This window comes from Callorhinchus milii, unplaced genomic scaffold (genome assembly GCF_018977255.1).
Source record: "Callorhinchus milii isolate IMCB2004 unplaced genomic scaffold, IMCB_Cmil_1.0 Scaffold9, whole genome shotgun sequence".
NCBI lineage: Eukaryota > Metazoa > Chordata > Chondrichthyes > Chimaeriformes > Callorhinchidae > Callorhinchus > Callorhinchus milii.
This window is the reverse complement of record NW_024704750.1, coordinates 8,353,218-8,366,877: the sequence shown is the minus strand read 5'-3', so window position 1 is coordinate 8,366,877 and position 13,660 is coordinate 8,353,218. Positions and strand designations below refer to the sequence as shown.

At 45.5% G+C, this 13,660-nt stretch overlaps 1 protein-coding gene across 3 annotated transcripts in view; it reads left to right on the top strand.

Annotated features, from left to right (window-relative positions):
- The first annotated feature begins 4,589 nt into the window (after positions 1–4,589).
- LOC103175234 (actinin, alpha 1) overlaps positions 4,590–13,660 on the top strand; it is a 66,038-nt gene continuing 56,967 nt past the window's right edge. For all 3 annotated transcript variants that reach the window (XM_007888124.2, XM_007888123.2, XM_007888122.2), the window contains exon 1: positions 4,590–4,868. In XM_007888124.2, the coding sequence (XP_007886315.1) occupies positions 4,749–4,868 (120 nt within the window). In that variant the 5' untranslated portion in view covers positions 4,590–4,748. The remainder of the gene's footprint in view (positions 4,869–13,660) is intronic.

The window sequence follows — 13,660 nt, the reverse complement described above, 5'->3', positions numbered from 1 at the left end:
GCGCTCGTGGAATGCTACATCAATAGATTGAAATTAAACTTCCAAGAACCAGAGTCATTCTACAGTATAACCTTGCCAGTCTAGAAGGATTTGTGATTTACACCAAAGATCTTCAATCTGCAGCACTGTTTTGTGTAACACAAATATGCAATATATTTACATAAGTCTACTTAACACAGTGGACATGTGAGACTAAACAGCCATGATCAGAAGATCAGTGCACTCCTCCAGGCAGCACAGTTAACTGTTGTGGTAGGCAGATGCAGAACAGAGACCTTCCCTTGTTCTCAACCCCCTCATCCTCTCCACCAACAAACTTGTGCCTGCTGATTCTCGAGGGCATCAGCTCTTGACCTCCACTTGGCTTGCTTACCCCACCCCTACTACAGACACACACACATAATACCCTAGACCAGGTGTGCATTAAATAAATTTTGTGGGAGGTTTTACAGTGTGAAATCCTAGGTATGTCTCTTGGCTTCAGTTGAAAATGAGTTGATTGTTCTGTAAGTTACCCTGAAATTGAGGATTTATGAAACTTGAGGGAAAAATTGCATCCTATGCATACATTATTCAGCAGTTACAGGAAAGTTTGTCAGGTTGTTACTGTTGAGAAGTTCATGTCACAAGCGGTTTGTGGAACACTGTACCGTGTGAAAATGTGGCTGCCGCGTTCGCTTACAAATGCAGTCACCACACTTTACAGGAAAGTTCCACTAGCTCCCTCGCTCCCAACAGATGATATTTCAAGATCCTCATTCTTGTATATTATCAAGGCGGCAGTTATCAAGGATCATGGTTGGATGATGGAATGGACAGTTAAGGTTCAGGGGTAATATAACCCTGCACTGTTTGCCAATCTCCACAGCAGAAAAGGCATACAGCCGAGTATAACTAGCTCTTTCTTAATTCAGTCTAATGAAGACTTTTATTTCCTTCATCCCTGAAAGAGTTGATTGATCTAGCTTGGTTTCACAGGTGCTGGGAGCTTTACTGGTACAATCTGTGTGTGTGCACGGAGTGTGTTGGCAGGCTGGTACTGTGGAAACTCACAGCCGATCCTGAACTTCTCCCAAAGTCCAAACAAACTCTCCAGCGGGAGTCACTGGATGGTGTGATGAAGAGCAGTAATCCTGACTGATTTACTCTTTTCTTTTCCACTCTCCCCAGCTTGGGAAGACTTCACTGAGACCAATTACAGTAAAACTCAGTAAAAGTCTGATCTGCATAAATCATATCGTCGCCTAAATTGTACATCCACACAGGTCCCGGTGAATTTCCCGTTATTTTTAAGTTTCACATAACTCATACTTTGCATAAGTCGTATCAAATGTAGGTCCCAACGGATAGGACTTATGTGAGCCATAACTTGGAACAGCTCAGCCCAGAGTGGTGAAACCTTCTGAACTGATAGCTGAGCCACACATTGAGCAAAATGACTTGTGGTGACTTGTGGTACAGTACTCACCGAGCCAGCGAGGGGGAGTCCTGTCTAACCCAACTTAAGATCAGTTTCCAAAAGCTTTTGATTTTTTTTTACACCACTGGGTTTGGTTTTCTGCCCGTGCGCCTTACTTACTTACTTACATTACTTACTTACTTACTTACATTACTTACTTACTGGTTAAGGTTTTTTTTTTACGACCTGTGACAAGTGGAAACTTTTACGAGCGCTGCGGTGCGAATATAAATAAAAATTAAGTGCTCTGCTCACAAAAAAAAAAGTCTTTTTTTTTATGATTATAAACTACAGGGCAGCTTGGCCTGTGGGTGTGTAACAGTGAGTGAGTGAGTGAGTGTGTGGCCACAGCTTGGATTGGAGTATCGGATCTCCCTCATTGAGCATCACATGTGGTGGAGCTCTTTAAACTTTTTCCCTTATATGGTAGCGAGTGTCTGAGAGTATTTTTTTTTACCTTGTGTTCTTTTTGGGGGCGTTTTTTTCCCCCACTCTCTCTCTCTCTGTGTGTGTGTGGGACTGACTACCTTAGATGGCAAAGAGAAAAAAAATCTCTGCATCAGGAAATGTTTAAATTGCCCGATGGTTGCTCCTCGACCCGGCGCTGCATATTTTCCCCAGGAGTAAACTTCGTGCGATCCAGACTTGAGGAATTGTCAATAATGTGCGGAATGCGAACGCCTCGAGTCCCGAAACTGCTCTTTTTTTTTCAAAAAAAAACACACACACACGCACACACACACTCGCACTCGCACAAACAGACAGAAGAAACATTCCTCTTCGGATGTTCGTGGCAGCATATTTAATAGGAAAAGAATTTCTCACGAAAGGGGGTGATGGAGGGGGTGATGGAGGAGGAGGAGGAGGAGGAGGGGATGGAACAGGAGTGGGAGAGGAGTGTGTGTTTTTTTTTGTATTTAAAACTAAAAACAATTCGCATCGAAAACTCTCGGAGCCTTTTTCCTATTAAAACAGTCACCACACGTACGTGAATTACGATTGGAGCCGCATCCAGAGAGGGAAAGGGACAGCGATCTGTGTCTGTGTGACACTGTGTGAACCAGGACTGTGACTGTAGACTCTGCTCAGTGTTTTTGTGTAGTACTGTTGAGACTCCCTCGCGAAATATGTACTTTGACTCCAATGCCATAAAAAGAGATTGACGCGGTGCTCGGAACGTGAAAAGCTCTTACTTTTATCATTATGATCATTATGTTTGGGGGTGAAGCCATTTGCCCCACAAAACGTTAGTCTTTCTCGAAGCATTTAAAGAAATCAACGCTTACGTGGAAAGATCTCAGACCACTTCCCCAATGACCTGTCGCGATCTAAGTGTCCGGTGTGTCGGTCACCCACGTTATCCAAAGGGAAGTGATAACTATATCGTGTGAATGCACCATTCTCGACAACTTGTGCTCACACTCTTCGATCATCAGAGACCACTCTCGTTTGATGCGACGCGCACCGTTGACGCTCCTCCGACGATAGACAGATCGATAGCTCACGTTAATTGAACAAGGGTTTGGGGTGATGGACGGCGAGTTTTTTTTTTGCGTGGAGTGTCACATGGACCAGCGGGGGGGGGGAAAAAGAGCCATTCCAGCTCCTGTCACAGGGACCCAAGCGTGGGAATTCACAGTTATAAGCTCTCCCATTTCCTGCCCGGCCCTCCATCCAAGCGGCCAACCCGACCCAACCGGTCACTGCTTCCTCTGTAACTTTCCCTCTGAGCCCAAAACTGCACCGAGCAGTGTGTGTGTGTGTGTGTGTGTGTGTGTCCTGGTCAGATCCTATCTCGATGCCCAGCTTTGCAGTGAGTGAGTGGTGCGTTTGACTCTCAGCGGCGAACGCTGCACAGAACCCAGAGCCCAATGCACAGAACCCAGAGCCCAGTGCACAGAACCCAGAGCCCAGTGCACAGAACCCAGAGCCCAGTGCACAGAACCCAGAGCCCAGTGCACAGAACCCAGAGCCCAGTGCACAGAACCCAGAGCCCAGTGCACAGAGCCCAATGCACAGAACCCAGAGCCCAGTGCACAGAACCCAGTGCACAGAACCCAGTGCACAGAACCCAGAGCCCAGTGCACAGAGCCCAATGCACAGAACCCAGAGCCCAGTGCACAGAACCCAGTGCACAGAACCCAGAGCCCAGTGCACAGAGCCCAGTGCACAGAACCCAGAGCCCAGTGCACAGAACCCGGAGCCCAATGCACAGAACCCAGAGCCCAATGCACAGAACCCGGAGCCCAATGCGAGATCGATGCCTGACGAACCCTGAGTCCCCCCTTTGGGAGTCGCTCACTGGAGGGGGATTTCAACATAATGCAAACACATCAGAGGAAACGCACCCAGTTCTGTACACGCGTCATTACGTGTCTGCCATCCTATTCCTTGCTGGGGTTGGGGGTTGGGGGGGGGGGTGCAGATCCACATTTGATCATCACTTCTGTGGCATTCTCGTGTATTTTTTTTGGAGGGGGAGAAATACCGTCGTATCGACCCGATTTGCAGACTGAACACATATAGCACCGTCGACAACAATAACAACAGCAGCAGCAACAAAAAAACAGCCCAGACAATCCTACGATTAAAATTCACTGTCTGTCTGTCTGTCTGTCTGTCTCAGAGCTCATATCAATCTGCCAGAGTCTCTCCCCCCCCACACCCCCCCACACACACACCCCCAGGGAACTGTTTTTGTAACTGCAGTGCTCGATGCTGTCAATCTGCAGTGGAAGCTGTTTGTGTATGTGTGTGTGTGTGTGTGGAGGAGCAGATTATAGTTTCTACATGTCACCATTTCTCAGACACAGGTCCCCCCCCTCCTTCCCCGCCCCCCCCCCCCCCCCGACACACAATGTAACCTACAACTCACCGGCGGAAGATTGCAACATACACGGGATCGACGTCCCTTTGGACCAATGGAAACTCGGGGCGGTGGCAAAGGAGGAGGGGGGGGGGGGTGGGGGGTGTATGGGGGGGGGGAGGGCTGTTGCTTTTGAAGTGCCGCCGTCGGCGTAGAGCATCTAATGGATACAGCCTGGGGGGGGGTTGGGGGTGAAGGCGGGATTTCCGCGTCGATCTTGGGCTGAGAAGAAGAGGGAGGAGGAGGTGGGCGGGGAGGGAGGGAGGGAGAGAGAGAGAGGGGGGGGTGGGTGCAGAGCAGAGCACAGCAAGACAGGCTGACTGTGTGTGTGTGTGAGTGACTGTGTGAGTGACTGTGTGTGTGTGTGTGTGTGGAGCAGTGAGAGTTGCATTGAGATCGAGCCTCTGCCTCAGCCTCAGCAACATGCAGAACACGGATCACTACGACTCCAACCACTCCGAGACCAACGATTACATGCAACCGGAGGAGGACTGGGACAGAGACCTCCTGCTGGACCCGGCCTGGGAGAAGCAGCAGAGAAAGGCAAGTGGTTGGGCGGTTTGGTTCTGCACAGCACTGAGCTCAGCGGCAGATCTTCCCACTCCCCCAACGGATTAAAGCGCTCTCTCTCCTAAATCGTGTCCTTGCAATGATAGGGCTCGTTTTCGGTACACGTTCATATTCATCCAAACCCCAAACCCATTTTTTTTTTGGGGGGGGGGAGGGATGGGGGGGGGTGTGGGGGTGGAGAGAAAACACACCCCGATAGTTTTGTTCACACCTTTGAACTAACTCAGGTACACTGTTGTGAAACGATCAGGTGAAAGCGTTCCATTTATTTCTGTGTCTCTCTTTTTTTTTGCAAGTCGTTTCTTTCTTATTGATGGCCACGTTCAAAAGTATATATTTTTTCTGTGGAGAGAGGGGTGGGGGGGGGGGGGGCTGGTTTGCCTAAAGTTTGTGCGTGTGTGTGTGTTTGTGTGTGTGTGTGTGTGTGTGGGTTTGGATCATAATGGAATGGTTGGAGGGAAGGAGGGAAAGGGCGATTGGAAGTTATGTTGAACCACGTTAAACGTTAGTGCAGTAGTCGGTTCTCTCCGGTAAGTGAAGCGCTCGGAGTTGCAGAGATGCAACAGATGGTCACTGCAATGTGTCTCCACGATCAGCAATGCAGCATTGGTACCCCCACACACCCCCCCCCACACCCCCCACACACACACCCCCCACACACACCCCCCCCACACACACACACCCCCCACACCCCCCACACACACACCCCACACACCCCCCCACACACACCCCCCCACCCCCCACACACACACCCCACACCCACACCCCCCACACCCTCTGCGTTTGGAAAACAGGTAGAATTCGTAAACGAGACCTTGTTTTTGTTCAGCGCAGTGCAGGAAACCTGAAAAGGTGGAGCGATCGCGACAAAAATCAATTAAAAAAAAAAGGCCAATTCGGTGTAACTTTGCCAAACCAGAGGGTGACACTGATCCACGGCGTGAGCTGATCTGGGTGTCACTCCGGCTTTACGCAGGTAGTCAGTCTCCACATTTATTTAATTCACTGATCCCCTGTGGGAAGGTTTCCCAATCCCCACACACACACGATCTCACCACTCAAAGTCCACCAGAGGTGACCCCCCCCACCCTCCCTCTCCCCCTCTCCCCCCCACCCTCCCTCTCCCCCCTCTCCCCCACCCTCCCTCTCCCCCCTCCCCCCCACCCTCCCTCTCCCCCCCACCCTCCCTCTCCCCCCCTCTCCCCCCCACCCTCCCTCTCCCCCCACCCTCCCTCTCCCCCCCACCCTCCCTCTCCCCCTCTCCCCCCCACCCTCCCTCTCCCCCTCTCCCCCCCACCCTCCCTCTCCCCCCCTCCCCCCCACCCTCCCTCTCCCCCCCTCCCCCCCACCCTCCCTCTCCCCCCCTCTCCCCCCCACCCTCCCTCTCCCCCCCTCTCCCCTCTCCCCCGACGATCGTAATTTAAACGCCGACCCTAATTCCGAACAAGAATGGTTTTGAAACGGGGTTCAGTCTCTGATCCGCTATCCTCCTGTCCCCCCGACCCACGTTCTTTTGGAAACGGGAGAAAGAATTTTCTTTTTTAAAAAAAATGCAGCGATGCGATTCACATCGCGCGTTCATCATCAGCTCTGTCACCGCAATTAAGCGACGAGGGGTTTGGTTAACCTGTTGAGCGAAACTGCAAAGCGAAGGCAGACGTTTATTGTGGTTTTATTGTCATTCCTTATCTGCATTAGGTGGGGATCAGGGCTTTGAACATGAGCAATCTTTTCCAAAACAGGTTAATGGTCAGAGTGTAAAGTGCTCTATTCTCGATCTGTGCCTAAGGTGTGTGTCTCTCTCTCTCTATATATATATTGTATATATGGTTTGAAACTACGAGCTGTCTTTTCAATAAAAAAAAAGTTATTGTGTGTTCAATCCCCATTTAAAATGTGGACAGAGCGAGCTGTCAGTGAACATGAAAGCTGTTTAATACAAATGAGCTAATCCTTAGATTTTCTGCTTGAATCCTATTGTAATGAACTGAAACGTGCAGTTTATATCCTGACTTTTTTTCAAATGCCTGCGTTAAAGATTGATTTGAGGTTTACTGCCGAGTCCGTTAGGTTTTTTTTAGTTTATAAAAAAAATGTATATAGGAAGTTGGAGAGCACAAAAAAAGTTGCAGAATCCAGACAACAATGTGGAAAATATTTCTGAGTTCCTCATAGTTGGGTAGGATTAGGGTTGGGTTAGTACTCCGCAGTCATGTCCAAAAATGGTAACAGTCATCCTTTATATACAAGTGTTTGATTTGTCTTGGCCAGAGGCTTTTCGCATTAGGTCATTTTAACGTGTTGGGCATCTATCATCTCTAATGTCTGAACTTTTCTAATGTGCAGTTGAGTGAGGATACATTCATGCAACTTAACATAACTTAACGTTCGGGTTATCTTAACAGTGCTTTCAATAAATGTTGACGTAAGTTATAAATGCAGAAAGGAATGCGACATTGACTTTTCTCCTTACCTCAAGCTTTTCTCTTCATTTAAAAAGAGTGGACTGAAATGTAAAAAAAAAAGCAAAACCTACCATCTTGAATGACAACAGATATACCTTGAAATATATAAAATGAGTCCAATATTCATTGGAACCAGGGTACCTAGAATCTGTGTTGACCATTGTCTGTTAGGAAAATCCCAGGTAACTCAGTCAGTTGAGCCTGGAAGGTATCCTGGTTTCCAGTTAAAATCCCAATTGGAGCCACTCAGCCATTGTGGAAGATTGAAATGAATCTCCTGACTACAAATATCCTGATGGGGAAGAGGCAAGGGGTTAATTGGCTCTGAGGAGACTTGACTGGCAAAACCAGGCAGATCCACAGCAATCCCAAGCCCAAAGGTGTAAGATGTGTCCTTTAAACCCCTCCTAGACATTTCTTTGTGCGCAGTTTGGGCAGACAGAGTTGCCAGGCCTCTGCCCATGCTGTTTTACTGCTGGCTGCTACTGTTAATACACCCTGGCAATCCTCTCTCCCCTCCCTTCACAAGGCCCCAGCTGAGAGTGGGCTGCAGAATTTCAGAAACCTATGTGGATCATAAAATCTTTTAGTCATTTTCTTTTGAACGATTAGAAATCCTGCCTCACAAAAGTCTTTGGCACCATTGCTGCAGTCCTCAAAAAGGTTAAGAGCAGCAGCTTCCCAGGCGATTTGAAAGCTCCATCCTGTGTTTGAATGTGTTGCTTTTTATAGCGCAGACTCTGTGTTGCAGGTTTAATGTGTCCGAGCTTTGAAACACTCTATGCTGGCAACAGCGTTACTGTGTAGTTTCTGCTTTTTGATGTATTTGTTAACTGTTGCTGCTGTGCTTGAAAGGATTGTGAGTGCTGGCTGCTGCCATTCTCTGTGTTGTCACCACTTCAATTCAGAAACCTTCCAGTAGCCTTACAATACAAAGTGATTGAGATTATTCATATCTTCAGGGTTCTTGAGGGTCGCACGGGAGATACTTCAACGGTCTATGATGTTGATAGTGAAATAAATCAGTTTGTGGAGAGAGTGAGCAGAGAACTGTGCTGGGCATGGATGTATGTTGTGGCAGTGCTTAATATACATCCTTTAAGCGCTCTGAGACCCTGCCTGGCGTGGAGAGCTTTATATAACTGCAAGTTGTTGTTGTTGTCCATCCTTCCTTTCTTCCATCAGATCTTAAGCATACCAATCATCAAATGTAGATTCTGTCACTGAATCACAAGCTTCAATCTCAGTTAGCAGACCTATTTGCTTCCCTACCCTATATAATATACATGTAAAGCCTCAGTCTTTGGTTTCTCTTCCTCTTCTCGTTCTCCCTGCCCCCCGAACAAGTCACAGACTGTGGGTGTTAGGACAGGTTGTCTGATGAACAGGGCTTCTGCTAAAGGTTTCCAAACAGCAAGCTCAGGATAATGTCCATTGGGAGCTCTCTAATTTTGTGTTTTTTTTAAAAAAAAGTGTTACCTGAGAAAAAGTTGAGGTGTTAAATTGAAATAAGATCCTTGTAATATGGGGCTGCCCTGGTAGCACTTCACCTCAGTCCGAGGTCCAGAGAATTGAGGAAGTTGTCGGTGACTTTAGTCGGAGCAACTTTTTGGTGCGTAAACCAGACTGATGGAGGGTTGAAATCTATTACAATGCCAGTTTCAGATGGTTCCAGTGTGCTACAATTGAGGCCAGAGCTTTTGTGGTCCAGCGGACGTTCGGTCTCTAGGAGGAGAAAATGGTACCATTTTGACTTCCCTCTTATGGATGCTCAGAACCATCACACAGCTCAAATGACCCAGTTACCACAGCAACATTTAACTTCGCTTTTTAAACTTTTTAGATTTTTTAAAACAACCCCTCCACCCCTCTCAATCCAGTGAGTGATGGGCTCATCTCTAGAAGACCAGGGGATTTCTAAGGATATAAATTTATGATATTTTAAAAACTACAAGCAAAATAAAGAAGTGGTTTTAAAATGCAATGTAATTGCTTAGTGGTACTATCAACAGGAAGTGTTTCTTTTAGAACATTTTATCAGGCCAAAAAGGAAATGTGCAAATGCCAAAGAAGTGAACATCAGTCCATGCAGATGTTCTTTTCTATACAGCTGGGTAATTTTACAGTAAAATGTTATGACTCTGACCAAACTACTAGACTGTCCCAGAGAGTGAGAATGAGAAAGACAAAGGTAGTGCTAATCAGACTTTTAGAAAATGTGCATTGTAGATGTGTGATTAAAATTAAGGTACACCAAGGTGTGAAAATCTGTCCTTGGATCCTTTTTGACACTATCTGACTAGTTGCTAAAGCATTCAAGTGCTTGCACAGTGGGGTGTTGAGGTCAGGATTTGGACGACTTGGCTCATGTCAGCCGAATGATCCACATTACACAATGCATCATTAGGCCGACGTGATAAAGTGGTATATCAAATGCAAGGATTATTATTATATTGGAAGAGAGATGCAACACACAAGTCTGTTAGCAGGAAGAAATGTACAAGTGCTAAATGTCGGAATGGAATTATCTTTGATTCAGAGGAGGTAGAAAATATTGGATTTTGCTTCTGGCTGGAGCCCTTGTGAATGAGTTGCAGCTTCCAAGATTCACAAATAATTGTTTTGTCTGGTTATCATGAAGGTATTTTATTTCTGGCCTTTCTCTTCCTCTCTCTCTCTTTGCACCTCAATCCCAAAGAATTTTGCTACAAGCACCATTGTGTTTGCTGAGGTGCTTTTTCTCAGACTGTCTTCACTCCAGGAAGCATCCTGGAGTCCTGTTACTTAGTGGTTAGAGCACTCACCTCACAAGCAAGAGGACCTGGCTTTGATTCCCAGGTAGGGCGAAATGTTAGGCAAGTTTCCTTACTCCACATGCCTTTGTTTACCTAGCAATAAGTATGAACCCGATTATAATTATAATTTGGTCACTCAATCCACGACTGTTTGGGACCCTGCTGTGCACAATTGGCTGCCTTGTTTCACCCCCCAAATAAACAGTCAATTCACTTTACAGTTTATTCTGTGAAGCGCTTTGAGACGTCTCAAAGACATGATAAGACGCTATATCAAATGCAAGCATTATTATTCTTGTTATATCAGGAATATGCAAGGAGCAGATTTTCCATGGCCAAGACTGCATTACCAGTGGTAAATGTTCTGTTGCTTAGCTTCATCACCGGGGCACATTTTGCTTGATTCTGTCATTTCTCAGTGGTGGAGCCAGTGATGCCCCTAAAAGCCAGTTGAAGTGCTCATTCTGCACTGAAGCACACATGTTTCCTGAGTCAATTGGTGCTTTTCATTGTGGGTACTTTGATGGGTACATTTCTATGCTCATTGTTGAGTAACTGAATTAAATATAAACTCAGTTGCCCTTAATTGGAAGCATGTACATTGCCATTCCCCGTTGCTTAATGGAGTAATTCTCAGTGGGCAGATTGTTCTCTTTAATGTGTTGAACGCAGTGGCTGAGTTTTGCCTCTGCCATAAATGGGCATCCAAAACCTTTTCAAAGTGGAAAACTAAGACGCAGCTTAAAGCCATCTACAGAGTGAAGGAGAATGTGCTGTGGTTCAGTGGCCATGGAGTTACCATAAAAGGCACACATGCTTTTAGTGAAAGATTCTGTATCGTTATCTATTCAGAACCCTTAGTGATTTGAGAAAAGATTACAACATTGGCTGATTATGAAAGTAATGTGCTTTGAATCACGTTTGGGTTAATGGCCAATGCTTGCGATTTTTTTCAAGTCAATTAAATTTCTTATTGACTTCTTTCCTATTGACCACATGCTCAGCCTATTGTTGAGTTATTGCACAGAATTTTTTTTAAAAAACTGAATTTGAAATAGAACCGTATCACATTAATGTCTCAAAGAAGCTTCTCAGAGTTTTCTGTAATGTGTAGGGACTGTGTATTTCTAAGCAAACACAACAGCCAATTTGCCCACAGCAATTGAAGTCCAACAAACAGATATGTAGTGAATGAACATTTTTTGAAATCTGGGAGATAGTTGGCATTGTCACTAGGAGAAATTTCTTGCTCTTTTCAAATAGTGCCCACTGGATCTTTAGCGCCCACTTGAATGGGCAGATGTGGCCTCGGTATATCTTTTCATCCAAAGGACGACATATCTGACGATGCATCAGTGTCAGCTGAGACATGTGTCAAACCCCCCCCCCCACCCACTCCCTTTTTCCCCCCTTTAATTTTGATCTAATTTATCGTTTGCATTTGAACTCCATCTTTGGGAGGCGAGTGGGGTAACTGACTCATTCTGACTGTTTGAATCAAGTTCCTGTCTTGGTGAACCACGTGTGACAATTTCAAAAGTCTCGCAGCTTCACTGGAGAGCCTGGGGGCTGCAGCTTGTGCTAATTACACCCAGGTCTGTGAGTGGGGCATGTCAGAATAAGCTGCTGCTGGAAGGAGCACATGTGTGGTGTAAAACGGTTAAACAGCCTTTGTGTGCTGATCCAGATCCTCTGCACAGAACTCATCAGTTCCCTGTGGGTCTCGTGCATGTACCAACCTGCAAAACTGCTGCGATTCCTATCTCTTAATCTCTTTCTTGTTTTTTTTTAAAAAAAGAAAAGCTCACCTGAAACTCCATTCACAGAACTTTGTTTCTTGAATTTTTAAAACCTATGTCCTCCATTTTCTTATTTAAAGCAATGGCAAAACCCTCTTCTTTTCTTCAGCACATTTCTTCCTCTTAGTTTTTATTTCCTCACCTCCTCCAGCTGTGTACAGGAAACAGAGACTGCATGTCCTTTGTGTCCAATGTACACAAGATCAGAAGTTTGGTTGAAGAAGGCCCTTTGGCCCTCCCTCAACCTTCCAGAATATCCACCGTACCGTCTTCACATTCTGCATCAAGCTGCTTTTTGAATGAGTCCAAAGTCTCAAAACTGAGCTCCTTGGCTCCCTATCGGACTTTTGTACCACAGTAAGCTGAGTAAGTAAGCAAGGCATCTGCAGTGTGAGTGGCAGGTAACTCTAACCACACTTGACTAAGCTGGATGAAGATTTGTGCTTTTGGACCCTTGCAGTTAAACAATCCACTGCTTGAAGCATCTGTCTACTTCATGCATACATTCACGTTTATTCCTGTAATTTATAAGAAGGGTATTGCTCCAGTATATGTATGGCTGGGTTTGAAGACCACAGGCAGATGAAAGTACTCGGTGTATCTCACATTTTAATGAAGCTTCAGTCCCCTGTTTGGGTGTAAAATGTGCTGCAAAACTCAGTATAATCATTGGCTGATAGAATGGTGGCGTAACTTTTGGACTGATCTCATTCAAGAATGTGGACTCTTGTCATTCATTAACGTCTGCTTACACGGATGCTGGTTAAACCTTTGTAATCTATCAATTGCTGCTGACCGTGGCTCCAGTGCTAACCCAAGACAAACTATTTGGTCTGTTAGTGAGGTTTATGTCCTTCGTTCACTCGACATAAATCTCATCTTTCCCCTGATAATGAACTGTTGTTTTGGTTTTTAATCCAGTGGCATGGTTATTTCTTTATCACAACGGATTGGGTTATAGTAAGTTGTTTAACTCCCTCATTGTTAGAGTAACTACCAAATATGTTCTTCATTCCAAATTCCCCTCTCATCCAGCAAAGAGCTGTACAGTTTAAGTACTGTAATACAATACGAGATGAGTGGAGATGAATGTAAAGGTGTTGCAGATCATGAAACCGGCTTTGCAGTTTGTGTTTTGTGGCTTGTTCAAATAACTTCCTTAATCCAGAACTATTTTCTTTAAAGTATTGCAATATGTCCCTACTTTCATTTAATGGCAATCAATGTATTGCGTAGAACCTCAGATTCAGTTGTTAATCAGTGCAACATTGTATATTTATTCAAACAAGATTAATGGTGTCTCGATAACTGACAATATTGGCAATGTCTGCCAATGTGCTGTTGAGTTCAAGATAAATTGCAAGTGCATAGTAATAAGGACGTTTCTTGTCCCAGTGAAGTTGCAAACCGTTCACAATCCATGATATTGTGAAGGGCCACAGCTGAGCCTGTCAAATACGTGAGTCACTCAAACATTAGAGGAGGCAAAAGTGAAATGAGGTGCAGGTGAAACCTTGTGTCTCTGGCCTTTCCATCATTTCGGAGGATGATTCAATCGTGCTCTGAATAACTAAATGATAGCAATGTTAAACAGGAATATATGAGAAGAGCTGTTAATGCTGCCAATATAAAGCTGTTTTGAGCCAAAGCACTGTAGTGATGTATCGGTTACATATATCATCTAACAGAAGTCGAAAGAGGGAAAT